The 24,642-nt window shown below is 48.5% G+C and overlaps 3 protein-coding genes across 4 annotated transcripts; all 3 read right to left on the minus strand.

Moving 5' to 3' along the window:
* Positions 1 to 948: 948 nt before the first annotated feature.
* atg2a (autophagy related 2A) lies at positions 949 to 12,149 on the minus strand. The gene is made up of 37 exons (XM_047024471.1): positions 12,132 to 12,149; positions 11,980 to 12,072; positions 11,676 to 11,775; positions 11,302 to 11,475; positions 10,970 to 11,109; positions 10,732 to 10,810; positions 10,345 to 10,594; positions 10,075 to 10,216; positions 9,804 to 9,902; positions 9,552 to 9,707; positions 8,889 to 9,183; positions 8,665 to 8,737; positions 8,287 to 8,455; positions 7,990 to 8,132; positions 7,721 to 7,848; positions 7,436 to 7,590; positions 7,056 to 7,188; positions 6,661 to 6,845; positions 6,475 to 6,555; positions 6,276 to 6,382; positions 5,992 to 6,155; positions 5,713 to 5,789; positions 5,399 to 5,476; positions 5,162 to 5,288; positions 4,791 to 5,020; positions 4,462 to 4,691; positions 4,174 to 4,309; positions 3,822 to 4,034; positions 3,363 to 3,464; positions 3,108 to 3,192; positions 2,770 to 2,923; positions 2,555 to 2,624; positions 2,395 to 2,477; positions 2,129 to 2,250; positions 1,831 to 1,985; positions 1,372 to 1,530; positions 949 to 1,185 (listed from the first exon to the last, which is right to left on the minus strand). The coding sequence occupies exons 1-37, from the start codon at positions 12,147 to 12,149 to the stop codon at positions 949 to 951; spliced, it is 5,142 nt and encodes a 1,713-aa protein (XP_046880427.1).
* Positions 12,150 to 12,154: 5 nt separating this feature from the next.
* On the minus strand, positions 12,155 to 14,698 carry LOC124485518 (autophagy-related protein 2 homolog A-like). Its single transcript, XM_047047227.1, has 6 exons — positions 14,163 to 14,698; positions 13,587 to 13,749; positions 13,130 to 13,279; positions 12,858 to 12,960; positions 12,493 to 12,609; positions 12,155 to 12,197 (listed from the first exon to the last, which is right to left on the minus strand). The coding sequence occupies exons 1-6, from the start codon at positions 14,331 to 14,333 to the stop codon at positions 12,170 to 12,172; spliced, it is 732 nt and encodes a 243-aa protein (XP_046903183.1). The 5' UTR covers positions 14,334 to 14,698; the 3' UTR covers positions 12,155 to 12,169.
* A 116-nt stretch (positions 14,699 to 14,814) lies between these two features.
* On the minus strand, positions 14,815 to 23,911 carry nxf1a (nuclear RNA export factor 1a). 2 transcript variants are annotated; one of them, XM_047047022.1, is made up of 22 exons: positions 23,540 to 23,911; positions 22,887 to 22,943; positions 22,179 to 22,386; positions 21,579 to 21,741; positions 21,386 to 21,469; positions 21,187 to 21,291; positions 20,981 to 21,061; positions 20,800 to 20,869; positions 20,434 to 20,522; positions 20,190 to 20,297; positions 19,851 to 19,960; positions 17,497 to 17,533; positions 17,119 to 17,187; positions 16,941 to 16,996; positions 16,732 to 16,839; positions 16,571 to 16,629; positions 16,340 to 16,455; positions 16,172 to 16,214; positions 15,981 to 16,053; positions 15,503 to 15,685; positions 15,348 to 15,408; positions 14,815 to 15,204 (listed from the first exon to the last, which is right to left on the minus strand). In XM_047047022.1, the coding sequence occupies exons 1-22, from the start codon at positions 23,595 to 23,597 to the stop codon at positions 15,166 to 15,168; spliced, it is 1,977 nt and encodes a 658-aa protein (XP_046902978.1). In that variant the 5' UTR covers positions 23,598 to 23,911; the 3' UTR covers positions 14,815 to 15,165. The 2 variants fall into 2 exon arrangements, with proteins under 2 accessions (XP_046902978.1, XP_046903059.1); XM_047047103.1 differs by lacking the exons at positions 22,887 to 22,943; positions 23,540 to 23,911 and adding an exon at positions 23,006 to 23,496.
* Positions 23,912 to 24,642: the final 731 nt, after the last annotated feature.

Consider the following 24,642-nt stretch of genomic DNA (forward strand, 5'->3'; position numbering starts at 1 on the left):
TGTACATGTAGAACCACATGGTCAATGCCACTGGTCGATTGTATCAGCCAGAAATAAAGAAGGAATATGCATACAAACATGTTTAAAGACAGAAGAAGGCAAAACAACTAAGCTAGTGGACTAACAGGAAAAGAGGGCACCCATCAAGCTTTATGGCACAAATAACACATCCAGGAGAAGGGGAGGGCCTGGAAGATGTCTCGCCACTCCAAGTCAAAGAAACATGACACCCCAACCTCTGTAAGGGTTAGGGTTAGAGGTCAACCTCTGTAAGGAACCCAGCAAAGGCCACATCATTCTAGCTCTGCATCACCAGTCAGTCCCCGCTAGATCAGCTCTGCATCTTTTTCCCTTAAGTGTCCACTTACCTACTGTCTTTTATAGGATTTCTGGCTAAAGGATTGGTGTAAGAGCCCATGCTTACACCAAACCTCTGATTCGATATATATGTGTAGGGTTAGCACAGGGTCTGGAAAGGGTCACAGTTTGACCCTTTAAACTGCAGACTGTGGTTGACAAACTCCTTTTGACATTCCACAATTGAAGATGTGCAGTTAGTTACACATGTTCAACATCTATCATGCAACAACAGCTCTGTTGCCTGACAGTGAGCCTTTGTTCAGTAATGACTAAACAAACCATGCAGTCAACAAAGAATGATGGTGATATGTTTGCATACTAAGACGGTAGAGATGTGGGGGGCAGGTGCAGACTGATTGCACTGGGTAAAGATTGAAAGAGAAGATCTCCAGGTATCTGGAGCTAGGTTCAAATACTCCATTGCTCTGCAGTAGTTAGATTTTTGTAGGTTTTTGTTTTTGTTTTTTTTGCATTAAAACACACTTGGGTCTCTCGCTCTTTCACGCTCACAATCATCCATTCGTTCATCCCGTCGACTTTCACTCCCTTTTATCGCTTCACCCCTAAAATACATGTCCACCCCGAGGATCACTCCTGGCCATCTTCAGTGCGCCATTTTAAGAAGTCCTCCTTCCGCGCGTCTGGCTTGATTTGGTTCCGCATGCCCCCCAGCAGGTTGGACGTGGCCTCAGAGGCCACTATTAAGGGACGGACCACGGTGGGCGGGATCTGCCGCAGGACTCCGCCCACAGCTCCAGGCAGACCCTTCTGCTCGTGCCCGCGGGACGCCACGTCGCACAGTGTCTGAGCCGTGTCGATCACCCCCTGGGAGAGAAGAAGAGAAAGCTTTGCGTTTGTGTGTGTGGTGTGTGCATAAGTAAAGGAAAGAGTTCAGGTGTGTGCTGGGGCTTATTCTTTTAGTGTAAGGCGTAACAGTTTCTTAAAACATTACTTCACATGAAACTCTGAATCGATGAATTGACAGACTGGTTATAGCCACCCGACACCTACCTCTCTGACGGTGTCATAGGCCTTGGCCACGCCCTCTCGGAGGTCGGCGGGCTGGGGGGCTCGTCGTGGGCGGGAGGAGGCGGGCCGGCCCTCGGTGATGGCGTAGCGGTTGAGCGGTGGTGTGGGGGACAGGATGTCGTAGACTGTCTCCGCTGTAGCCTAGGACGATAAGGTGTGGAGTAGCGTGTGTGTGTGTGTGTGTGTGTGTGTGGGGGCACAGAGAGTCAGAGTGGGTCAGTGAGGAACAGCGCCACACGGTGGCCAAAATCTTGGTAGAACATTGAGATCCCGATATCCAGTCTGTCAACACCAAAGACACAGTAGTCAATGTTCCCAGAGAGCCTAAATGAACACATGACATATCGTTCCGGTGGTTTCTTACTTTAAGATTTATGTCTCGTATGTATCAAAGTGTCAGACAGGTACACACACAGAGTGTCTCTTCTCCAGGGGAGTTACCTGGATGGCCTGCACCAGCCTGTTGCTAAGCTCCAGGGCAGCAGAGGCAGTGGAAGTGCCAAAGGATGCTGCCCCCCGCTGGAGACCCCGGATAATGCGCCCATCTCTCCGGTACTGTTCTATGGGCATCCAGAACAGGTCCCTAACCCCATGAACTGGAGGGAGGGAATCGGAGAGAAAGAGGTATATGGGATTGGGGCAGAAAGACAAAAGAGGGAAGGGGTAAGATAGGGTGAGGGGTTTAAGCTTTATAAAGTGGGAACTGAGCCACACAAGCATCATGGCAGACTTTACTTACACAGCTGAACTACAGAGTGCATGGGGCCTACACCTCCCAGAATGCCTGGCAGCTGATTCTTCCTAATGTCGGTGAGCCACTCGGTGACTGCGTACTGGATCACCTTGTCCACTCCCAGGAGCCTAAGGAAACCAGAGTGGTGAGAGTGTGAACTCCAGAACACAACACTGAGAGACAAAGAGAGGAAAATAGAGAGGAAGAGAGACTAGGAGAGGAAGAGAGAGGAAGAGAGCATATGAAAGGAGAGTGAAAGGATAAAGTCAGACCCGTGTCTGCAACAGAGCCTCTTCAGCTTCAGCTCGGAGCAGTTCAACTGGGCCAGACCAATCAGGATCCCAGCAAACGTTCCCTAGGAAACCAGGTCACATGTCAGAGGTGATTCCTGCATCATAGAGACTGGGTCTGAGGTGAAGGTGATGGTCTCACCTGCTCTATGACAACATGTTTGCCCTGATAGTCCAGCCAGATGGGCACTTCAGAGGTGAAACGGAATTCCCTATTGAATAAAATGAAGAGAGAGAAAGAGGGAAGGAGAGAGAGAGAGATACAGAGAGATATCAGTCAGTATCAAGTATCAGTTTATGTAACAATGTGTTTTGTCATTGGGATCTTTGACAGTTGACTCTTTCATGCTTCCTCACCGGAAGTAGATTGGCTGGTCGGTGGAAGAGGAGGAGCCGGCCGAGGAGGCGCTCTGCTCGCTATAGGTCGTTTCCACGGAAGCTGTGAGGTCAGGCCCTAGAGTGCTGCCTGACTCCGCCTCCTCAGCTGACTTCTGGGAAGGGTCTGGCCTCACTACAGATGGGAAAAGAGCCCCATTAAAGAGGAGGGATCAAGCTGTGGGACCTGTGTAAATGTTGATCCTAGTTACAGAAAATCATCCGTTCTACAACGATACAGAATATCTAATCTACAAATGTAAGCGGTTTCAGTGAGTTTCATAATCCTGCAGTGAGGACAGTGAGAGTGTAGTTGTTACCCTCAGCTGCGAGGTCCACGGGCAGGTAGGGGTTAACTCCGGCAGCCAGGCTACTGAAGAAGTCCTTCAGGAAGAACAGAGCGTCCTGGAAGAGGGAAACAAGAAGGAGAAGAGAAGAAAGGAAGAAGAGGTTTAAGGGTCGACACCTGACGACCACGAACGCCGACCGTACTGATGAGACGGACGTATCAGTCACTGTGGTCTCTGCTTCTATAGTGGCAGACTGGATCTTGAATGTGTGCAGTAAGGGCCTACCTGGTCGATGTTGAGGCGGAGTGGAAGGAGACTGATCCGGAGACAACACTCTGGACCACCCAGGCCGGACTCTGGACACACCTGCAGAGCCTTCACCGTCAACTGGTACACACAAACAAGACCGGGTTAAGAACGGCCATGCACTGTCCTGGAGTGAGTGTTCTCTACTGCTGGTTAGTACAGGCCCCCTTCTCCACTCTCAATCTTCCTCACCACATCCTCCTCCCTTCATCTTACACTCCTCCATCCCCTGTCTCATTTTGACCTCCCTATCTCCTTCTTGCCTCCCTCCTTCCCTCCTTCCCTCCTTCCCTCCTTCCCTCCTTCCCTCCTTCCCTCCTTCCTTCCTTCCCTCCCTCCCTCCCTCCCTCCCTCCCTCCCTCCCTCCCTCCCTCCCTCCCTCCCTCCCTCCCTCCCTCCCCCCCTCCCCCCCTCCCTCCCTCCCTCCCTCCCCCTCACCATGTTGGAGTGGGCTCGTCGGGGCATGCTCTCGCTGGTGTACAGGTAGAGGAACTTGTTGATCTGGGAGGAGGCCAGGCGGTCTCGCACCTCCAGCTCCTGGACGATGAACACCTGCCGAGAGAGGGGCTGCTCCCCGCCAGGCCCCGCCCCCTCGACGTCCTGGCCCGGGCCGAGCAGCACCGCCGCGTAGGTCTCATGCTGGAAGCTCACCTGCAACCAATGAGATTGAGCCAATGAGATGGGCATATGCTTAACGGTGGCTTTCTTGCATTGTGAAGAGAGACCAGAGCGTATGCAGACAGAAGCACACCAGTGTGTGTGTGTGTGTGTGTAGGTCCACGCCGCTGACCTTGCTCAGCTGGATCTCCATGAGCATGGTGTGCTGCCGCCCGCTCCCTCCAGCCCAGCGCCAGGAGTTCTGAGGCCGCGAGGGGGCCACGGAACGGGAGGGGGAACCACGGATGCCAGCGGGAGCAGAGCGACCCCTGGGGAGAGAGACGCAGCATGTAAGATATCTTTGGTCAACAGATTACAAAAGTGTGCTGTTTTGGTATGTGTGTGTGTGTGTATGTCTGTGTGTGTGTGTATTTACACCTGCTGGCCATGGCGTGGTTGAGTGAACGTGTGTTTAAATCACCTGCTTCCGTGGGGGGTGTGCACCGACAGGGGCTTGCCGCCAAAGTCTTTGCCCCCGTACAGGTGCCAGACGACAGACACCTCCCGGAGGATCACCCTGCTCTGGGGCACAGGGAAGCGGCCGGGGGCGCGCAGCAGGTCAGAGCTGCCCCGCGGCCTGGAGAAGTGGCCCTCCTTCACCCTGATAGGACCCTGGGCCAGCACCGTGACCAGGGGCTCCCCGTCTCTGGGCTGGAGAGAGAGAAGGGGCGGGGGGGTAATGGGTGAGCAGAGAGATTGAGGAACAGGGTCAGAGCAGACAAGGATACAAAGGAGGAGGAGGAGACTCACAGGTATGCCCATCCCAGGAGCCTCCAGGATACAGAAGTCATCGTTGTCGGTGGAACCCTCGGAGCCTTCCTCAGACACGGCGTCCGCCTGGACCTCTGTGGCCGTGGCCACCAGTCCGTCCAGCTCAGACTCCTCCCCCTCCTTCGGGACAGAGGGGGGGAGGAGTTTGCGCGCCTCCCCAGGGAACAGGTAGACAGAGACTGGTGAGCCCCTGGGAACCGTGGGAGACACTGAGAACAGACACATCCCGTCAGGAATAGAACCAACATTCCACACATATTCCCTTGGGAAATGAAACGAGTCAGAAAGGATATAGCCACTGTGGGCTTGAATTGCTGTGTCATTCCCTTAGTGACTTAGGCCTGCCCTACCGGAGTCCATATCCTCTTCTCGATGGCTCCTTTCTGTGTCAATCAAAGCGTCGGCCAGATCGTATTGGTTGATCTCGGCGGTCTCAGCTGGAGGGCAGGGTGGCAAGGAGGCGGGACTTTCTGATAGCTAGAACACACCCATATCCACAATGACTGGGTCATCGCACAAAATGATAAACTGTATCCAAATAAACTAGCAATTGATAGTAGCTCACTAGTTTTGACTCATTCTCTTACCGGAAGTTTCTGTCCGGCGATCTCAGTGGGCGACGTGTGGCGAGGGGGCGGGTGCAAGTCGCCCTGGGAGACCAGGTACTGCAGCAGATTGACGAGGGCAGCACATGAGTCGGCACAAGTGTGAAGATGAACCACGTTATTAGAACAACGCAGCTCAAACAGGGGCTGGGTCTGAGAGAGAGAGAGAGAGAGAGAGAGAGAGAGGTTTCAAAATAATGATTTAAAATCAGTTGGTCTGAGAACACACACACACCTACATGTCCAGACATCTGCTGTGACCACAAACACAGTCAGGAAGTATGTGAGAGCCTTACCAGTTTCCCTGTGTTACTGCCCTTCCATGTTGTGATGGCCAACTCTAGTAGATCAATATCCAGGACACAAACATAGTCTGAAAGACAGAAGGGAAACGTGTGATGTCATAACTCTCTCTCTCTCTCACACACACACACACACACACACACACACACACACACACACACACACACACACACACACACACACACACACACACACACACACACACACACACACACACACACACACACACACACACACACACACACACACACACACAGGTCTGTTTGCTGTACCTCGTCGGAGATCCACCGTGTCGCTGTCGCACTTGTCAGAGAGGTAAAGGGCTGAGTCGTCCAGGATGAAGCGCAGGTGGAAAGTGGCTGTGTCCACGATGATGTTGCTGGACAGAGAGAAGGACTCGGCCGTGAACAAGGCCCGCACAGGAAGATAGAGGGGCCTGGGGGGGGGAGGGACAGACAGGATCAAAGGCTACACGTCATTTGATTGACTTTTAACACTCAGTAATATGTGCTTAATCTCCTTTGCCTGTACAAGTTCATGAGTATGAGTGTGTTACCTGTAATCCACGGCACAGGTGCCCAGGTGAGTGTGCAGGACCGTGATAACAGCAGGAGGTGAGTACCCGAGGATGGGGTCATCGATGACGTCCAGGAAGTCAAGCAGCTGCCGCGCCAAAAACAACAATTCAAATGAGTAGCCGACAGAATCCCACACAGCAGACCAGGGAGGGGTTCTCTAGGTGCATTACTTCATACCTGTTCGTGCCAACTCTGATTGGTCTGGGTCATGTGATGTCGCATGGTAGCACCTTGGAGACGGAGGGCGACTAAGAACTCCTATAACACACACATGCAAAGACTTTATGTATGACACCACCCACACAACATCCACAACAGCAACCAGCAGTCTTGAACAGGCAGACGTGGAGTGAAAAGGCTCACCTTGACATTCCTCTGAGGCTCCAGGGTGACCTTGATGGCCGTGGACAGCATCTGGACCTCGGCCTCCCTGCCACTCACACTGCTCACCCCCACCTCAGTAGGGTAGATGGTAGGGTCCAGATGCACTGGGGGAGTGAAGCAGGGCATCTCCAACCGGCTCGGGATGGGGGAGTCTTTTACTACCGCTGCAAACAGGATGGAAATGGATGATGGATTAGGATCTTGGCCGCACTACAAGACAGGACCTCATCAGCTAAGATGGAGGATGGTTCTGGAACTGTACTAGCTATGTTATAAGCTAGTTGTCGGTATGTGTAGGTAGAAACAAACTGAGCGATGGTACATTAGTGATAAGGATGATTATGTATTTTAGAAAAAAAGCGGACTAAGCCCACCTCTGTGGTATAGCTCCACCCTGTTGCTTTCCAGGCACAGGAAGTTAAGGTGTGGGTTGTTCTGGTGCTGCGCAACACTGAAAATCTTCCCCCCTTCCAGATCCAAGAGAATCTCCCCATGATTCTGGTCCTCCTGAATGACGAAGAGAAAGTGAGAGAACATAAACACCCACTCTTCCATCTGTACAGGTGTGGACCTCCACAGGAGGACTCATGTAGAAGCAAGATCATGATGCCTAAACGCTGGCATTTGTCCAGTTCATCAAAATCCTTAGAAGTGTCCTTTGTCTAGACGGCTTTTGTTAAGAAGTTGTGCTTGGCCATACTTAAATCTCTACCCTTGTAAAAAGACAATGTGATTGGTGGGACGGTTGGCTCACTTTGCTGTCCGTCATGGCTTGAAGGCGGCCCTTGCCAATGACCACGGTAAGGGAGAGCAGGCTGAGGGAGTGGTTGGAGCGGGACTCGGACTGGCGCTTCCTGGCCGACTCCTTGGCCGAGTGAAACTGAGGCTCGTCTTCCTCCGAGTCAGACTCTGAGAGAGAGAGTGTGGCAATCATGCTTATACACTCAGACAAGTGTGTGTGTGTGTGTGTGTGTGTGTGTGTGTGTGTGAGTGAGTGAGAGAGATAGAGAAAGAGAGAGAGACGAGGTTGCGGTCTCACCCAGCCTGAAGGCCGACTTGCAGAGCTGGAACTCGTCGTCGTGATGGCGGCGGTTGGGCTGGGGACTGTGGGTGCTGGGGGAGGCGGTGGGCGGAGGAGGCTCCCACATCAACAGGTCATTGTTGATCCTGCCGAGACAAGGAGATAGGTGGAGGGCGAGAGCATGGGTTGGAGGTTCGATTCCCTCAAAAGAGACAAACACAATGAATTAAAAAGGCTGTAAGGAAAACCAACACACACATGCTGTACACAGAGACACATGGACACACCTGTTGTAGAGGCTCTGGAAGGCCTGTTTGCTGGGCAGCAGGATGCAGGCCAGGGGTAGAGAGATGTCCACCACACACTGACACTGAGCCACACACTGGGCCTGGAACTGCTGCATCTCCTCTGGGTCGGCAGGGATTACCATCTGGATGGAGAGGCAAAGGGAGAAAAGGAGTGGGAGAATCCGTTTCAGGAAGTTGAGTTGGTTTTGAGAAACAATGATGTGTAACAAAAAGGTTTAGAGAGAGAGGGAGAAGAGAGAGAGAAGAGGGAGGGAGAAGAGAGAGACAGGTTGTTACCTCCTCCGTCTCAAACATGGTGCGGTTGGAAGAGAAGGGGGAGCTGGTCTTCTCCCGGAGCTCACACGGGTTCTCAAACGACATGGCGCCCAAGTCCCTCATCAGACCCAGCCCCACGCCCCCGAGACTGGACCCCAGACCCTCACCCCCGTTCACCCGCACAGTCAACCTGGGCCCGGAGAGGTGATCGAGAGGCAGAGAGGAGAACGAAGACGGGGAGGGGCGAGGGAGGGCAAGTAGAAAGTAGAAAAAGAAAACGGTCACAAAGGAAAGAGAAAGGAAAACTAAATGTTAGAGGGGCAGTCACACGCCTCGCCAAACTGTTGAGTTGTTGTGAGTGATCCTAACAGTGCTGGTGGTGATTATTCAGTCACCTACCTTGGCATGGAGTCTTTGCTCTTCTGCACTCTGATGCAGGGGAAGGAGCCGCCCTCCCAGCCTTCATACAGCCCTGGTGAGGGTGTGGGGACAACAATGACCTGAGGCTGTACCTCTGTCTGTCTGTCTGTCTGTCTGTGTGTGCGTGCATGTGTGTTCCAATTCCTCACTACACAGACAACTTCAAGGGACCTTAAGCAGCTGTGTGTGTGTGTTTCTCTTACCGTGTAAATCGCTGAAGGAGGCCTCCAGCAGCTGTGTGAGGGGGGTGGAGGGGGCCGCTCCGGGAGGGTGCTGATGGAGGGAGGAGGAGGGGGGCTCCGCCTGGAGGTCGGGCCCCTCGCGGTGCTTCACCTCCAGGTTGCACAGCTCCAGCACCAGGGTCTCCTGCCGCACGGCCCTCTGGGAGGGCGGGCGGCGTAGCGACGGCGGGCGCAGGTCGGGGACGGGGAAGCGGAGCCGGAGGACGGCGTGGGGCGAGAGGACGGAGAGAGAGGAGCGCAGCTCGCTGCTCTGGGTCTGAGGGAGGACACGAGAGGCTGACGGCTCCAATCTGTGCGCGTGTGTGTCCCTTAATTTTCGGACTATAAGCCGCTCCTTTTGTCCCTTTTTCCGACCCTGTGGCTTATATAACGGTGCGGCTAATCTATGGATTTTTACAGCTAACGGCTAATAAATGGGCGCTTCCTCAAGCAGCCATCTCTTTCCCGACAATCCCCTCTGTGCACGAAATGGTAATTAAACATTAAAACACCTGTGGCTTATAGTCCAGTGCGGCTTATATATGTACACATCACTCAATTTAGCTGCTGCCGCTTATATAACGGTGCGCCTTATAGACCGAAAATTGGAGTACTTGTGTGTGTGTGTGTGTGTGTGTACTCTACCTGTGTGTGTAAAGGCCCTCCTGTCTCAGTGGGACAGAAGCTGAAAGCTCGGCTCAGGTGTCCCAGACGGCTCAGGATGTCCAGGTCCAACTCGGCGCTCAGCTCCCCCAGGTCCACCTTTAGCACACTGTCCCTGCGCACCACGCGCTGCTTCCCCTGCAACACACAGTTAATAGCGGCCTGCAACTCAGCAAACACAGCCAAAGCCCAGAGACAATAACAGGCATACGAGCTCTTTCAGTGCGTGTTTACCTTGCGCAGGTGTTTCTCTGTGAGGCCATAGTGCAGCTGGGCGCAGGGTCGGGCTGTGGCTCCGACTGTAAACAGACCTGCCCTCTGGAACTGGAGCAACTACAGAGGGAAGGAAGAGAAGAAGAATGAGATGAAAGAGGGAGGGGGAGAGGAGGGGGGTAATTGAGAGAGAGACAGAGCGAGGAGATAGGAAGAGAGAGGGGGGAAAAGAGAGACAGAGAGGAGACTGAAGGACAAAAGGAAAGCGCGTGCTGCCCCCTGCCCGCCCTACCTCTGTGTAGGTGGGTGCATCCGGCTCCCACAGACACTCCAGGACCTCCAAGCGGCTGAAGGAGAGGTCGGAGGTCACGGCCCGGGCATGGCGCCCGCCACTACGCATCTCGCACGCCACCTGCACTGCCGCCCCTGTCAGTCTGCGAGGGGAGAGAAGTTGTGGAGGAGTCGAGGTGAGCCTATTGAGGCAGGACTGCGGTGGGAGTGTGGGTACCTGAGGTGGAAGGAGTAGGAGAGACAGTGTGTGTGTGTTTGTGTCTACAGGTACCTGAGGTGGGAGTGAGGGCAGGCTTTAGTGAAGTTGGCTCTCAGATGGTGGAAGTCTCTCTCGCTGAACATGCTGTCCTTGAAGAAACCCAGCTCCCGAAAGAACACCTGAGACACATTGGCCAATGAAGGTGCTCCATCGGGGTCGGAGGGCGGGTCCTGTTCCAGGAGGGTCAGTGTCAGCCCGCCCAGCGTGAGGCGGAGCAAAGCGTCAGGCTTCAGGGGCTCTGATTGGCTACTGTGGGAGCTCACTAGAGGAGGAGGAGTTTGCAGGATAAAGATCAGGAAAAACAGGCCAGCTGTCACCTGTGTGCGTGTGTCATCTCTATGATTTGACGTTTCCTGTGTATGTCTAGTATACACGTGTGTGTGTGTTCCATGACTGTACCTCTGGTTCTGCGGCTACACTGGGGAAGACTGGACAGGGATCCTGGTCCAGGATAGCGCCTGGGACAGTTGGCAAGGCCCTGGGGAGCACAGAGGACCATGGATGTCAGTCAGAGGAAACAGATGTACGACTACGAGACGGCAAATACACCAGATGACTCAGACATGCATTGTCAGTCTAAATCACTTTCTCTCTCTTTTTCCCTTTGCTTTTGTATCTCTCTCTATCATACACACACCTGTCCAGACAGTGGTAGTCCCTGTGAGAGGCTGGACTGGCTGTGTGTGGACGACTCCATGTCACTGTCGGAGAGCTCGCTGCCTGAACGCGCTGACATCACACTGCTGGTCATCCCTGGACCCATGGAGTAGAACATCTCTGCCAGATGAGAACATACACACAGTCACACACTGGAAATGCACAACGACACGCTTAAGAACCCTCCCAGTCCCAGAAAGGAATTGTGCAGTGGCGTTAAACACACGCATAGACCAACACGTTGAAACACAGCCTATAGTATTCCATCATAAAACATCTCCGCATGAACCTCTAGACAAACTTCCCCCGTACCTGGACCTCCGTTTTCCATGCCGGTGAGGTAGGGGTCCAGGTCAGGTTCCGAGTCCCAGTCCGGGTCTCTGTCCTTGGGGCTGGAGCCCAGCTGCTTGCTCAGGTCGTCCTCTATCAGACGCAGGTCGTCTGAGTCCAGGGGCCGGCTGTGGACGCCACTCTTATCCTCTGGTTCTGGAGCACAAGGAGGAGGAGGAGGTGGGCGGGTCAGACATGTGGTTGGTGTATATGCTGTCCACCAGGATGGGTTTGACTGAAGAGGCCTTGAGTGTGTGTTGGTGAGTGGGTCGGCAGAGTGTGTGAATGTGTGCATGGGTGATTCTGTGTGTGTGTGTGTGGGGTGGGGGGATTTGGTGTGCGTGGTCGCAGCGTACCTGTGTCGATGCAAAGGGCGGACAGAAGGTCCTTCAGGTGTGTGATCTGGTCAGGTGAGAGCAGCAGGTGGAGACAGCCCACCTTCCCATCCAGCTCCAACTGAAGGATTGAGAGTGTGCAGGAAAGAGAGAGAGACAGAGAGAGAGAGAGAGAGAGAGAGAGAGAGAGAGAGAGACAGACAGAGAGAGAGAGAAACAGACAGACAGAGAGAGAGACAGACAGAGAGAGAGGGGGGGGGTGAGAAACATGTGGCTCACTCAGGATCAATGAGGATCAGCGTCTCTCACACCCGCACAAACACACCTTAGGTCCGGGAAGCATGTCGTTCTGCTTGATCTTGACGGTGGTCTCCATGAAGCCGGAGCAGCTGCCTATGAGCAGGGGCTGCTGGGTGGCCTTGGGGGGCGAGGGGGAGGGGGAGGGCGAGGCAGCTGGGGGGATGTCCTCCTCCACACCATCTTCATCCTCCTCATCTTCCTCCTCCTCCTCCTCATCACTTTCCTCCACCTCCTCCTCTTCTTCCTCTTCCCCCCCGCTGGCTGCGGCTGAGCATGGAGTATCCCTTTCCTGAGTGCCCTGAGGTGAACACCAATCACACGGCTTAGATATGACAGGACCGTGGCTCGTATCCAGTCTGGTCTCCACAGGAGGGTGTGAGTGAAGGGAAAGCCTGACAGACTGGAGCAGTCACGACCGGATGTGTTGGTTTTGTGCCACACGGTGTGCTTCTGGAGGTGTGGACGTGTCAGCGTGTGGACGAAAGCCCTAAGCGTGCGCATGTGATCTACCTGAGGGCCGCCTGTGCTCTCGTACAGGAGCTGCACGGCACTGAGCTGCAGGATCTTGTGCAGGAAGGCCGGAGGCTGGTGGATGTCTACAGGCACCGTCTGGCTGCTGCCGGGGTCTCGCACGGCCTCGTCACAGTACTCCAGTCTGGGGCCGTGTGCACAGTTACACTCACATTCTATTCACAACCTAATCTAGGAGCAGTGTGATGTGTACGCTGTAATAAAGGCACTGCTTAGCAGCTGTACGGAGTTAGTCAAGGAGGCCCAATCAAAGGCTGACAGTGTGAAAGGAGAGATCCTAGATTAAGGACACAAGAGATGGATGAGGGGCCACTGTCTGTGTGCGTTGAAGGAGGGGGCTGCTGGGATGCCCGTGTTTGGTTAGCGGCCTACCGTTTGATGTGCATCTCTAAGGCGATGCCCGTGTCCAGATCCAAGGGTTGGTGCTCGATGCGGACGATTGTGTCTACAAAGGTGACTTTGATCCGACGCAGGACTGCCCAAATAATGAACAACAACAGGCCACATTACAATGCTTTTCATGAGCAAGAGACTCAAAAGATTACCGAATGCAGAAGTATAGATGAGGATATGGTTTTGCAGGACAGCATTTTCAATGCTACGCTGACAAAAAAACAGAGAAAAGGCAATCTATTACGACCCACCTGTCTCGATGGTTTGTGCAAACATCTCCAGCCCCTCTAATGGGGCAGGCGGCTCTTCGGACGCCTCAGGGGGGTCCTTCAGGCATTCCTGGGCCAGCTGCATGCTGGACGTCATGCAGGAAGACCAGCCTTGGGAATCCCAACCCCCACCTAAACATGGTAAACAGTTTAGTCTAATGTGGTTCACACAAGTCAAATCAATGACTCATACAATCTAATTGACTGCAAATTCATATAATTTAACACAATCACGTGAAACCCATTTGGGATGTTATTCCTTGGGAACTTCAGTTCATCATTGCTGAGCTTAAGCTAAAGAGAACTCTAAAGCCATTGTAAATATTTTCAATAGTTGTATTGCCTACTACAAACACCAATGGAGAAAACAAGAACTGAGTAACAAAGGAAGTGTCAGTTCCCAGTCTCTCTGACACGCTGTTATTTCTAGTGAACTCACTGGTCCGGTACTTGGGTCGACATGTTATCTGAAGGCCAGAAATGACAAGGGTGCAGTGGTCAGTCACCAGCGCTGCCCAGGGAATCGTCACTGCTATACTGCTCACAAATCCATCCACAATCTCGAGCGGAGCCCCGATGGATTCCAAAAGCTCGTTGACCGCCTTGGGGGTGAAGCAAATTGGCAATATACACATCATGAGAAAAACAACTGGGTGTGACAGTTTTAGGATTTGGTAGTTACTGTAAGTGGAGGTATCCTAGTTCAACAACTTCCTGAAATGTACTAGTTAAGGGACCAGGGGGCATTGAGTTCGTTTAATATGCACGGCTGCAATGTCGTTTAATCATGTCACCCTTTTCCTGAAGTGACCCCCCTTGAAGTGGTTTATTCAGAGACATTGTGTCATGTTTTTCTTCTAACTGCTGTTCCCCGAATTAGTGGTGAGCCGTCTGGCAAGTAGGACATGACGTTAAGGTTTGTTGTTATTCTCATATCCAAAATTGCGAAATAGTTAAGCGTGCACGAGGCAACAGAAACGGACTACTCCTTGATACGCCGTTTGCAAGAACTTACCCACACATCGAGGTTAATTTCTTTTATTACACCACTGCCATTGTACAAGTCCAGACTCAGCTGTTCCAAACTCAGTCTTTCTTGCAAGAAGTGGCCGAGGTAGTGTTGTAAAAGGTACCGACAGGCCCGCTTCTTGATTGAGCCTGACCAGGGAAATAGCCACCGAGACATAAGGCCAGATAGTTTGGGGTGAGGGAGCGAAGAGGTGATGTAGGAGAACTAGTGCAAAAACAGTCCACTGGCAACTGCATAACAAACAAAACAAAGTGTACTGTAAGGAACGACAAGCTACAAAGCTAGCTAAGGAAAGGGTAAACCGAAACGGTTTCTCTCCTAGACACAATAACTCGAAAATTCTTCGTGTCAGGACCAATGAGGGTCCAATATCACTTCGGGAGACGTTATTCTTATGGTCTTTGGCTGTTTCAATAAATCATTTTGCTACATTTGTCTTGAAACCGAGCGACGTTCCTTTCTCATTGCTCTCGTTTTAGGGTTGTTTATTGTTTTCATACGCAAACTGATGGTATGGAAGGGACGGCGCAACGTCATTGCGTCATCGCTCCCGGAACTTGGATTAAAAAAGACGCCATGTTCAGAAGGTCAACTACGATTGCTGTTTCATAATAAAACTACAATAATACAAGCTGTAAACTTTTTAGAGAAAAAAATATATATTTATCTGTACAACCTAAACCACCAAATAGTCTAACACAAATACAGCCCACAGTCACTGGCTTTATTTCTATGAAAACATGAACAACACTAGAAAATTACTTAAAACTAAGAGTACAATAAACAAGATTTTGAGGTATTCAATTCGTCAACTGCGACAGTGTTAAAACAAGAATTTGGTGACTTGTCATAGCATACCATCCTACTTTAGCAAAAAGAAAAACAAAGAATAACAGTTAAACCAAAACAAAAGTCCATAGAAAATATAAATACAATTTTTCACAGAAAATCTAAAATTACTATTCCATAATAAGTAGTGTTAAACTCTTCACTTTATGAAAGCGACATCTGGGATCTTTCCATCAGTCTGAGGAGAAGAAAGAAGACTGTTCGATCAAATTGAAGACTTGAAATGGTGTACAAATGTGACAGCGATATTCAACTACAGCTGATATCAACATTAACCAGTATTAATCAAAACAGTACAGAATCTGAGTAGACCAATGTTACCTTAAGTTCTGTAAAGATCTGTGCAGCTCTGTTGAAATCCCACTCGTTGTCCTGTAGACACCTGAAAACAACAACCAAAAAGGAATCATCGACTAAGAAATGACAAAAACGTCTATATGTTCCCTTACATGCTTGTGCGTGCACACACATCTTACTTCTGGGACCATTCCAGATTCATGCCAGACTTGAGGGAGAAGGCAGAGAGCATCTCCTGCTGCGGGGCGGTGAGGGTGGGCACGGGACTACTGGAGGGGGTGGGAGCAGGGGCCACAAATGCTCGCCGGATCTCCTCCGTGGTGGAGTTGCGCACAAACAGCTCGTCGTTCACTATGCACAAGCTGTATGGAAGGACACAGGAGACAAACATGACAACAGTTCCAACCTTATGGTTTAGGTACACGTTTTGTCATGTCCCTCAGCAAACTGTTATTTAAGCTTTGTTCATCATATCTGCTTCTCAAGGGGGATCTGGACAGCTCGAATATGCAGAAAGACTTACAGTTTATAATAATATAAATGGTTGACTCTTGATGAGAGCAGAAGGCGGAACAACTATTTGTACATACAGAGAAACAGACCCTTTAGGGACATGTATTTGACATGGAGAGGAACTAGGGAACTCATTAGCCTTACCCAGAGTTCCCGGCAGGCACAGTGATGAAGACCCGAGAGAAGGCCCTGACAGAGTCTCGATATTTACCATCAACTAGAGGAGAAAGTGAGACAAAGAAGACATTATTGACAACAAACACAAAGTGATCAAATGAATGTATCTTAGTAGCTGCTCTCTGTATACTTTTGTAGTAGTTCTAATCATTTCCCACCTTCTTTGAACACACCACTAACTGTGAACGACAACAACATGCTCTGAAAATAAAGAAAAGACAAAAGATTTTAAACCTTTAAATTATATAAAGCGGTCAAACTAACATTGTACGTGTGGGAATGCATAACTTCTCCATAAATACGTTTGATCAAATATGAAGGGGTACCGTGTACGTGTTCACATCCACGTTGAACGATGCAGTGTCATGCTGGGTTTTCGGAAGCTCATTAAGAAACGCCACTACGTTAAGGCGCGTGTGTTTCAGCAGGCGGAACCGCATGGCTGAGGGGTTTTAGAGTGACACATTGAAAGGGTGCATGCAGCAAAGAAGAGGATACCACTATTGATAGAAGCCTTTCCAGAGTTAGTAGCTTGGAATCAAGTCTGGGATACTCACAGGGATCTTTCAGTCTCTTGAGGTTCCTACTGTCTTTTTGGTACTCTCCCAAACTGCACCTGTAAACCAAGAGAACCAAAGATGGCGCAGATAAGAAGAATGCAGAGACCAGTGTGTGTGCTGTACTGTTACCTCTGATCCCTGAAAGCCTGTGTGTATACCTGGACGGGTTCTGGTTGGAATAGGGCGTGCTCAGAGAGAAGGAGGCGCCATCGTGGTAGGCATCTAGGAGAGGTTGTCTGTCCCCCGAGTCATAGATGCTGTAATATCTAAAATGGAGAGGTCAAGTAACTTTGACACAATCAACGTTCGATTAAAAACAAACAAATGTACCTTTAAATTTGTTGACATGATAAAGAAATGCACTCACTGTTGCAGGAACCGCAAGATGAGGCCCTTGATTTCATCAGAACCAAACCAGCTGCCCTAGGTTGTTCAGAGGACAAAGTGTTTGTCATGGAACTGCTTAAGGAGAAGAAAACCAAACAACAGACTACAAGGTGAGACAACGTCACCAGCTCATGCAGCGAGGGGGGGGGGGGGGTCACCTTGCAGGGTGGGATTGTGGTGGCCGTCTCTACATCGAAGCCTATTGGCGGGGGAAGGTCATTACCATCCTATGGAGCAGCAAAGATAAACATATTTAGAATTTATTTGAATTAATTTACATTTAATTCATTTAGCAGACAGTCATCCAAAATAACATTGATAGCAGATAATCAAGTATAATAGCAGCATAGTTCTAACAGTATTTAGGCAGTTAGAGAACAATATTTGGTCAGAATACTACCGGCAAAAAATTTAAGAGATGAAAAAAGACTCAGGTTGAAAATGTGAAATGGATAGTAGGTAATAAGTAAAGCGCAAAATAAGAGACAGATGAGTGATGTGTTGTAATGTTAATAGACTTGAAAAGCTACTCTTACCAGTTTGAGCAGTCTGGGGAATCTCTCTCTTATGGCACTGGTACAAGACAGAAAACAAGAAGGTCAAATCACCACCAAATAACCCTACACACAAACAAACTGTAATATTACTGACTGTTACACTGTTTAAATAGTTCAGACTTCTGTGTTTGTAATCACAACTCTGTTTTCTGACTCCTTTTTGACCTAACAAGTCTACTGAAATGATACCAGAATATTATCCAATAAATTAGCAAACTATTTTGTTGTGTAGTGCCAGTATAGTGCTAAAAGCGCATTGCAACACATCATTGAATGGGCTTCTCAAACACGATTCCACAGTTCCATGCTGCTCCTCTCTCAGTAAGCCCTGTCCCAGCTCAGAGTGGACTTACCTTGTCATGCTAAGTATACTCACCAGCTAGCCCCTGCAGAAATATATAGATTCACACACAGGGACCTTCTGACATTTTAACCAACGTGTGCAAAACACACATTTAGCTTTCCTCCCCAAATCACACACACACGCACACACGCCTGCAGAACGCCCGCCCCCTAGTTTTAGATGGGTTTAGAGGTCTTATGTTATCAAGGGGGGGAAAAAGTTTGTTTCAAAACGTCCTCCAAAGTACACTGCAAAAGTTCTAAGAAATGGAAGAAAGTGGATAGAAAGACCAGCAGGTTGGACTCACCAACCCCACTTATAGACCACCAGAGCAGTTTCCCGGCTCTCTATGAGCTGAGTAGACTAATTGGGTGCTAGCCATAATCTTTATCATCTCCAAGGAGAGTCCTCAAACCATTGGCTAATCTCCATCCTGTGGTAGCCAGTCAGCTTCCTATGTGACTACAACTGTAGATTCAGTTTGGATCCCAGTCTCTGGAAACAGAGAAACCAGGGATGGCCTAAGAAACCTAAGATTGCCTTTCTCTATGTTGTCACCTCTGTTCTTGTTTTGTTTGTCGATTGGCCTATCCTCAGCAGAGGAACAGATGGGTTTCACACCTCTGAACACCTAACCAATGGGAATTTTACACAATCATGCTGAGAAAAGGCATGTTCCTGTCTTCCCTTTTGAGTTGTGATCATTGATTTCACAGTGAATGCTTTCGGTCTTCCATTTTTAAATGATATGTTTCCATCCTCGGAGGGAAGTGCCCACAAATCCTGCTCTCTCGTGTTAAGCCAGAGAGCCGCCACAGGCTTCATAACAGTCAAGGAAGGACCACTTGACAGGAGGCCCTTTTGGGACGTTTACATCTTTTTTTTGTCTGTTCAGGATCTGGTTTGTCAATGGCGCTTTCCCCTCTTCCACTCAAACCAATGGCTTTCTCTGCTGTCTTCTGTGGTGCATTGTTTTCTCGCCATTGGCAGTTGGGCCAGTAATCGTGACTGTGCCTGCCTTAGGTTGTCCCGGTAACTTCAAGGTGGGATCTTACCCGTCATTGGCTAACCAGCCTTCCTTACTGGCCAAATGCAGGATGCCTATTGGATGAGGATTATGGTAAAGTGAGGGGGAAGACCATCATTTGTCTTCTTAAGAGCTAGGTCCAAACTCTTGTCAATTTCAGAGAAAAGGATTATATCACCTCCAACATCAAGCAACTATATTGTGAATGTTTTTCACATGGTCAGCCTAAAAATACTGCCTCGTTTTTCATTTTCTCACAAGCGGTACCTAACAGCTCAATTATGCAAAGTAGTTAGATGTGTTAAGCTTATAGACCAATTTGTACAGACATAAGGAAGACTCTTGGTTGCTATGAGAAGGGGGGGAGGTGAGAACAATATCACTGCCTGGACAAGGATAATATCCAGCAAAGGCACTGACATAATAAAAGATCATTTGTAGGAATGAGAGAGCGAGATCCGTCAGGACAGGAGTGCCCCAACCTGGACGTCCATCTGAGAACAAGAAGAGAATAAAGTGCTGTACCTGGACAGGAAAGTCAAATGAGTCATTTTAACTAATGGTTTTCCAACTCCCTTTCTGGAAATTATGCATAAACACACACAGCTCTACACAGCTGACAGACACAGCCTTATGTGCAACAACTCAATCATCTTATGATTGACGATCATGTTCTTATCTTAAGTCAGCACAACTCTATTAAGCTTAGTCTCCCAAATGCCCATCGTATGGGCTTTGGCAAGGAAAAGATCCCTTTATGTAAAAGTGATTGTTCATGTGCATATCTAACACAGTATTTCCAGTTATGAAGGTCAGTGGGGTGGTTTTTCATTGTCAGGGTTCAGTATCGCTATTGTGCATACAAATATTCCATCCATTTAGGGATCCATTAGCAAGGTTCATTGGTTTTGCTACATCTACTATGCACAAGCTCCAACCTAACCCCTGCAACCATACACTGACCTGATGTAGGAGGCCTGGTCCTTGAAGAGGTCACACAGGGGGTTACGGTCCAACCACAGCTCCACCAACTTTAACCCTTTCAACCGGTCTAGTTCCCGCTCAGACTTCAACTACAAAGACAAAAATAAGAAGAGAGACAAAGACAAAATACAAAACAGAGGTATGGTAGATCAAAGCCATTAGTATGTGAGAAACTATAACCAACAGTGAAGCATGTGTGCTTGTAAAACGAGATTGACAGATAGAAGATAAAATAAAAAAAGCAGTGAAGTTGGTGGTTAATTGTTGAATGAAAGAGCAGTTTGTGTTGAAACCGCAGGGGCCAGGGTTCACACCCACCTCATTGTGAGACAGATTCAGTGTCTTCAGGTTTGGTGCCTTGCTGACCAGCTCTGCCACTTCATCCAGTTTATGCAGACGATTGTTGCTCAGATTCAGACAAACCAGCTTAATACAGCAAAGGCGGAGAGTGACATGAATCTGAACGTTACTTCATTTGTCATCTCTGAGACAGACATAAACGTGCCTGCTGCCCTACTCATGGATGGAGAGCATTGCATGTGTGTGTGTGAGATGACATTACCTCAGGGATGTTTTCCTCGATGATCTTGACCACAGCCTCCATACAGGTCTTTCTATTGAGGATCACCTCAATGTTCTGAGACACCAGGTCTGAAACAGGGAAAATATATTTCTCAGACAAATAGTCCAGTATTGGTGTTAGGAACACCAACAACATGGCGGACTCTCAAGATTCCTAATCTTACATGTATGCATTCATTCTGTCTGTTCCATACTCTCAGATATCAGGGTAAAGATCCTTGTTTTCTGTTCCAAACTACCTGTACCTTATTTTCTATAAGCAGACTAGAAGAGTCATAGGGATGATGAGAAGGAATAAAAGTCTGATTTCTTGGTAAACAAAGAAGAACACCAAGGCTGATGTTACCTGGATCGGTTCGGATGTTGTTCAAGTCCAGTGCCTGTTGGGAGCCATCAAAGCGCTTGGCCATGCATTGCTGTGAGGGAAAAGTAACTGATCAACGACACCCAAACGACAGTTATCTCCATCTTGGTATTGTGGCCCTTTATCCCTCTTTCATCCCACTTTCTTGCTCCGGCTCTCTCACCTTCAGGTGTTCCAGGTCTTCTGGTTTTAGGTCGGTGAGAACGAAAGAAGGAGGAGGGCAGGCGTTTATATGCAATATCACCTTTGGGGAGGAAGAAGACAAAGTCTTGCTAGGTCATGGTAGCACTGCTTCCAGTTAGCGACAGCAAAGACGAATTTGGATGGATAGAAAAGTAGCAAATGCTTGTTAATGGGCAGGAGGTGTACCTTGTAACCGTCATTGTCTGTGATCTTGTGTGAACACCCGTGAAGAGCTTTAGCTGTGGCTGAGTCGTCCACATAGAACTGCACCTTGTTGCCGTCCGTGTGGTACTGAAGAGAGCGAGGAGAGAGAAATAATAAAAAGGTATGAGAAAGTGGGAATGAGATGGTATTTGATCAGTGTACGTGTTTGAAGGTTCCCAACCTGTACAGCAGAGAAGGGTATGGAGCACAGGTTCTGTAGGGCAGTGAGCAGCCATTTCTTGTCGTATTTCTTGCCATGGGGCACCTGGTAGAGAGAGCACTATAAATGTCATTTTGAAAGAGATCATCTCATATGTGTACATGGGCAGGGTACAGTACATTTACTGTACTCATGTTTCTATTTGTGCACTGACCGTAATTTTAAACCAACTTCTGTTCCTTCCGCTTCCACCCCCGCCTCCGCCTCCACCTCTCCCAAAGCCTCTGTAACCCTCGCCTCCACCTCCTCTTCCTCTTCCACCTCTGTCTCTGTCAAACCGCCCATCGCCTCTCCGATATGGCCGTCCATATGGGTTGCTGAGGAAACAAAGGCTGTGTTATTAAATACGGCATGAAAATATACTTGACTCTCATCCTAGGGAGTCAGGTGGCTGAGCGGTTAGGGAATTGGGCTAGTAATCAAAAGGTTGTCGGTTCTATTCCGGCCGTGCGAAATTATGTTGTGTGCTTGGGCAAGGCACTTCACCCAACTTGCCTTGGGGGAATGTCCCTGTACTTACTGTAAGTCGCTCTGGATAAGAGTGTCTGCTAAATGAATAATATAATGTAATCCATGAAACAAAAGACAAATTCCACATGAAAAATATTTACTTCTAAGATCTTAACAGAACTGTCTGTACTTACATGAAAAACGAATTTAGCACCTTTAAATGCATGAATTACAAATCCGTAATTCAATTTCAAGTGTGAACATACACAGTTTAACAGTAACATAAAAGGTCAGTCACACTCACAATCTACGCTGAGGGCCACCATCCTGAGAGTTCCCATCATTCATTGCAACATCTCCATCGTCATCTCCAAAGCGTGCCCGTGGCCCCGGGCCCCCAAACCCTCCTCGATGACGTGGCCTGGGTCCATCACTGTATGGCCGCCCCCCCCTGTAGGATCCCCGGCCCCTGCGGTTACGGAACTGGGGGGCACCAATTCTGTCATCATGCTCTGGTGGAAAAGGGAGGAAAGAAACACACTCCATTAGAAAGTTCCAGATATTATGTCACATGTGCAATATTTATCATCGCCATACTCACACCATAATCCAGAGGAGCGCAATACTGGCATTTAGCCTATAGTTCACACGTTTATACCAGTCTTCATCCTTAATACTATTTTAAAACATCCCTGATTAGACTAAGGGTTTCAACATGTTCCACATCCAGGTCTTACTATGCTTTCTATGATAACACAACCACAGTGTATTGAGACTATTAAAGGATTAAAATGCAGCGTTTTTTATATAGTTCTAGCTCACCGATTATCAGACATGTTCACTATTCACTAGTATTGCAGAAATTTAGTTTATAAACATGTTTTGTGGCATAGGCTTCAGAATGGGCGGTCAACTTAACAGGACAGCCATCTATTGCGATGTAAACACTGAGTGACCGTCGCCATCGCCAATGTAACATTGGAACCGTGTAAAAACAATAAGCACATTTTACCTCTTGGTAGCATGCCATTGCTTATGACCTCTCTGTCCACGAGAATACCCTTTTCATCTATGGAAGGGTGGAAAAACTGGGGTGAAATACATACAATAGCCAGCACTAGGACAACTTACCGCTGTAATAGCGACCACCGTCCGCCATATTCGCTGTACTGTGTCACTTAGAAAATACAATTCCTAGACTCTTGCAATACATAAGAGCCTGCAGTTCCAAACGAGTCAAAATATTGTTACATATAGACGTTCAAAACATTATCACAACATAGCGCTATAAGACACAATAAGTGTCGCACTGTCGCAGATGTATGGTCAACGCTTGAGCACAGGGATAAAAACACTGCTGTTTACTGGTTAAAACTACAATATCCAAGACCTTCCCTTCCGGGAACGCGCAATTCTCAAATTGAGGCTTCTAAGCTCGAGTCAACGATGTCAGTGAATGTCCACCGGTGACGTTTCACATTAAATAATACCAGTTCTACACTCAATTATTCATTCTGCCATAGCGTGGCTCTTGGGCATTTCAACAACATGTTGGAAAAATCTAGCTAACTTTAAATAAATGCCATCTGTGAAGAACTGTAGAAGCTAACACTGCATGCTAAAACCAGAACCATACTTTAGTTAGTCACTGGTGACCGTGTTTACCTTGGGAGACACGTGCGACCACTGCCAAGTTTGGGTACCATTCGCGATAGAGGGTCATCTTGTATCGTCTCTGCGTTATTTACTATTACATTAAAAAACGTTAATAACTGATTTGAAGAAACAAACTTTTAGCTAGCAAGGTGAGCAGAGCGTGTGTGAAGAATGTGTGCGCGGACGTGGACATCTTCCAATTTACAACGCCTGCATTTGAGCTAAAATGCTTGACTCTGCTAATTGCTAATATATTTTAGTAGTAGGCAACTTAAAACTAAATTAGACGGCAATTGTATAGCTTGTCCCTGCAAAACAAAAAATGTCCTTGCCTTTGGAAAAATGTTGCTTCTTCAACTTTGTATGGTATTGCAATGCGTGCCCCCTAGTGAGCGTTACGAGTAGGACAGTCTCATTTTAAACACCGTCGCTGAAAAAGGTGTTGGACAAGCTACACATTATATTAGGAGCATACAATTCCGAAGTGAAATATTTGAAATAGTTTAACATTTTGAAATAGTTAAGTCTGCTTTTGGTAACTCGATCAAGTGGAAACATGATTTGTCTTAGAAAAGGAAGATGCGAGGCCCAATGCCAAGTCACCAGCCAGGTCACACATATGGCATGCTGATTTGGTTATACGCCTTAAGAAACCTGAGGAAACGAAATTGCAGGTCTCTGATTAGGGTTAGGTTTTTACTAATTAATCAGGCACATACACAATTACTTTCTTGATGAGCATCCAGGCCATTTGTCAAAGTTTTCAAATGAATACAACATGGGTGGAATCCTGAATCTGAAGATAAATATTGACAAACTGCTAAAGTACTGTTCAACTTTGTAAGGAATTAGTGATTTGATGATGACACTTCAAATAATTAATGACATCACAGCAACAACTCAAAAACCATACAGCCAGTTAGTCAAACTCTTTGTCCTTCTGAACATGGCGTGTGATTTCCTTGTGAGCAAAATCAAGAACAAAATGTAACAAAATATTTTACATCTAGGCCCACAGGTTCAGTTGAGGACTAAGAAGTTAAAAAGAAAGAATATTTACCAACATCTGCAAACAAGAACAGTAAAAAACAGATTCCACAGTGTGTAATGGG

Source organism: Hypomesus transpacificus, chromosome 1, assembly GCF_021917145.1.
Source record: "Hypomesus transpacificus isolate Combined female chromosome 1, fHypTra1, whole genome shotgun sequence".
NCBI classification, from domain to species: Eukaryota; Metazoa; Chordata; class Actinopteri; order Osmeriformes; family Osmeridae; genus Hypomesus; species Hypomesus transpacificus.

Excerpts from the sequence above, each read along its gene's own strand:
- atg2a (XM_047024471.1), bottom strand. Across the intron at positions 8,738-8,888 it reads CTCCTTCAGCGATTTACACG|GGCTGTATGAAGGCTGGGAG; the intron begins GTAAGAGAAACA and ends CACCCTCACCAG. Across the intron at positions 2,625-2,769 it reads GACCAGCCAATCTACTTCCG|GGAATTCCGTTTCACCTCTG; the intron begins GTGAGGAAGCAT and ends TTTATTCAATAG.
- LOC124485518 (XM_047047227.1), bottom strand. The coding sequence starts at position 14,333 with ATGTCTCGGTGGCTATTTCCCTGGTCAGGCTCAATCAAGAAGCGGGCC. Across the intron at positions 13,280-13,586 it reads TCGACCCAAGTACCGGACCA|GTGGGGGTTGGGATTCCCAA; the intron begins GTGAGTTCACTA and ends TACCATGTTTAG. Across the intron at positions 12,961-13,129 it reads TGCACAAACCATCGAGACAG|TCCTGCGTCGGATCAAAGTC; the intron begins GTGGGTCGTAAT and ends TTATTTGGGCAG.
- nxf1a (XM_047047022.1), bottom strand. The coding sequence starts at position 23,597 with ATGACCCTCTATCGCGAATGGTACCCAAACTTGGCAGTGGTCGCACGT. Across the intron at positions 21,292-21,385 it reads TACCCTTCTCTGCTGTACAG|TACCACACGGACGGCAACAA; the intron begins GTTGGGAACCTT and ends CGCTCTCTTCAG. Across the intron at positions 19,961-20,189 it reads TGAATCTGTCTCACAATGAG|TTGAAGTCTGAGCGGGAACT; the intron begins GTGGGTGTGAAC and ends TTGTCTTTGTAG.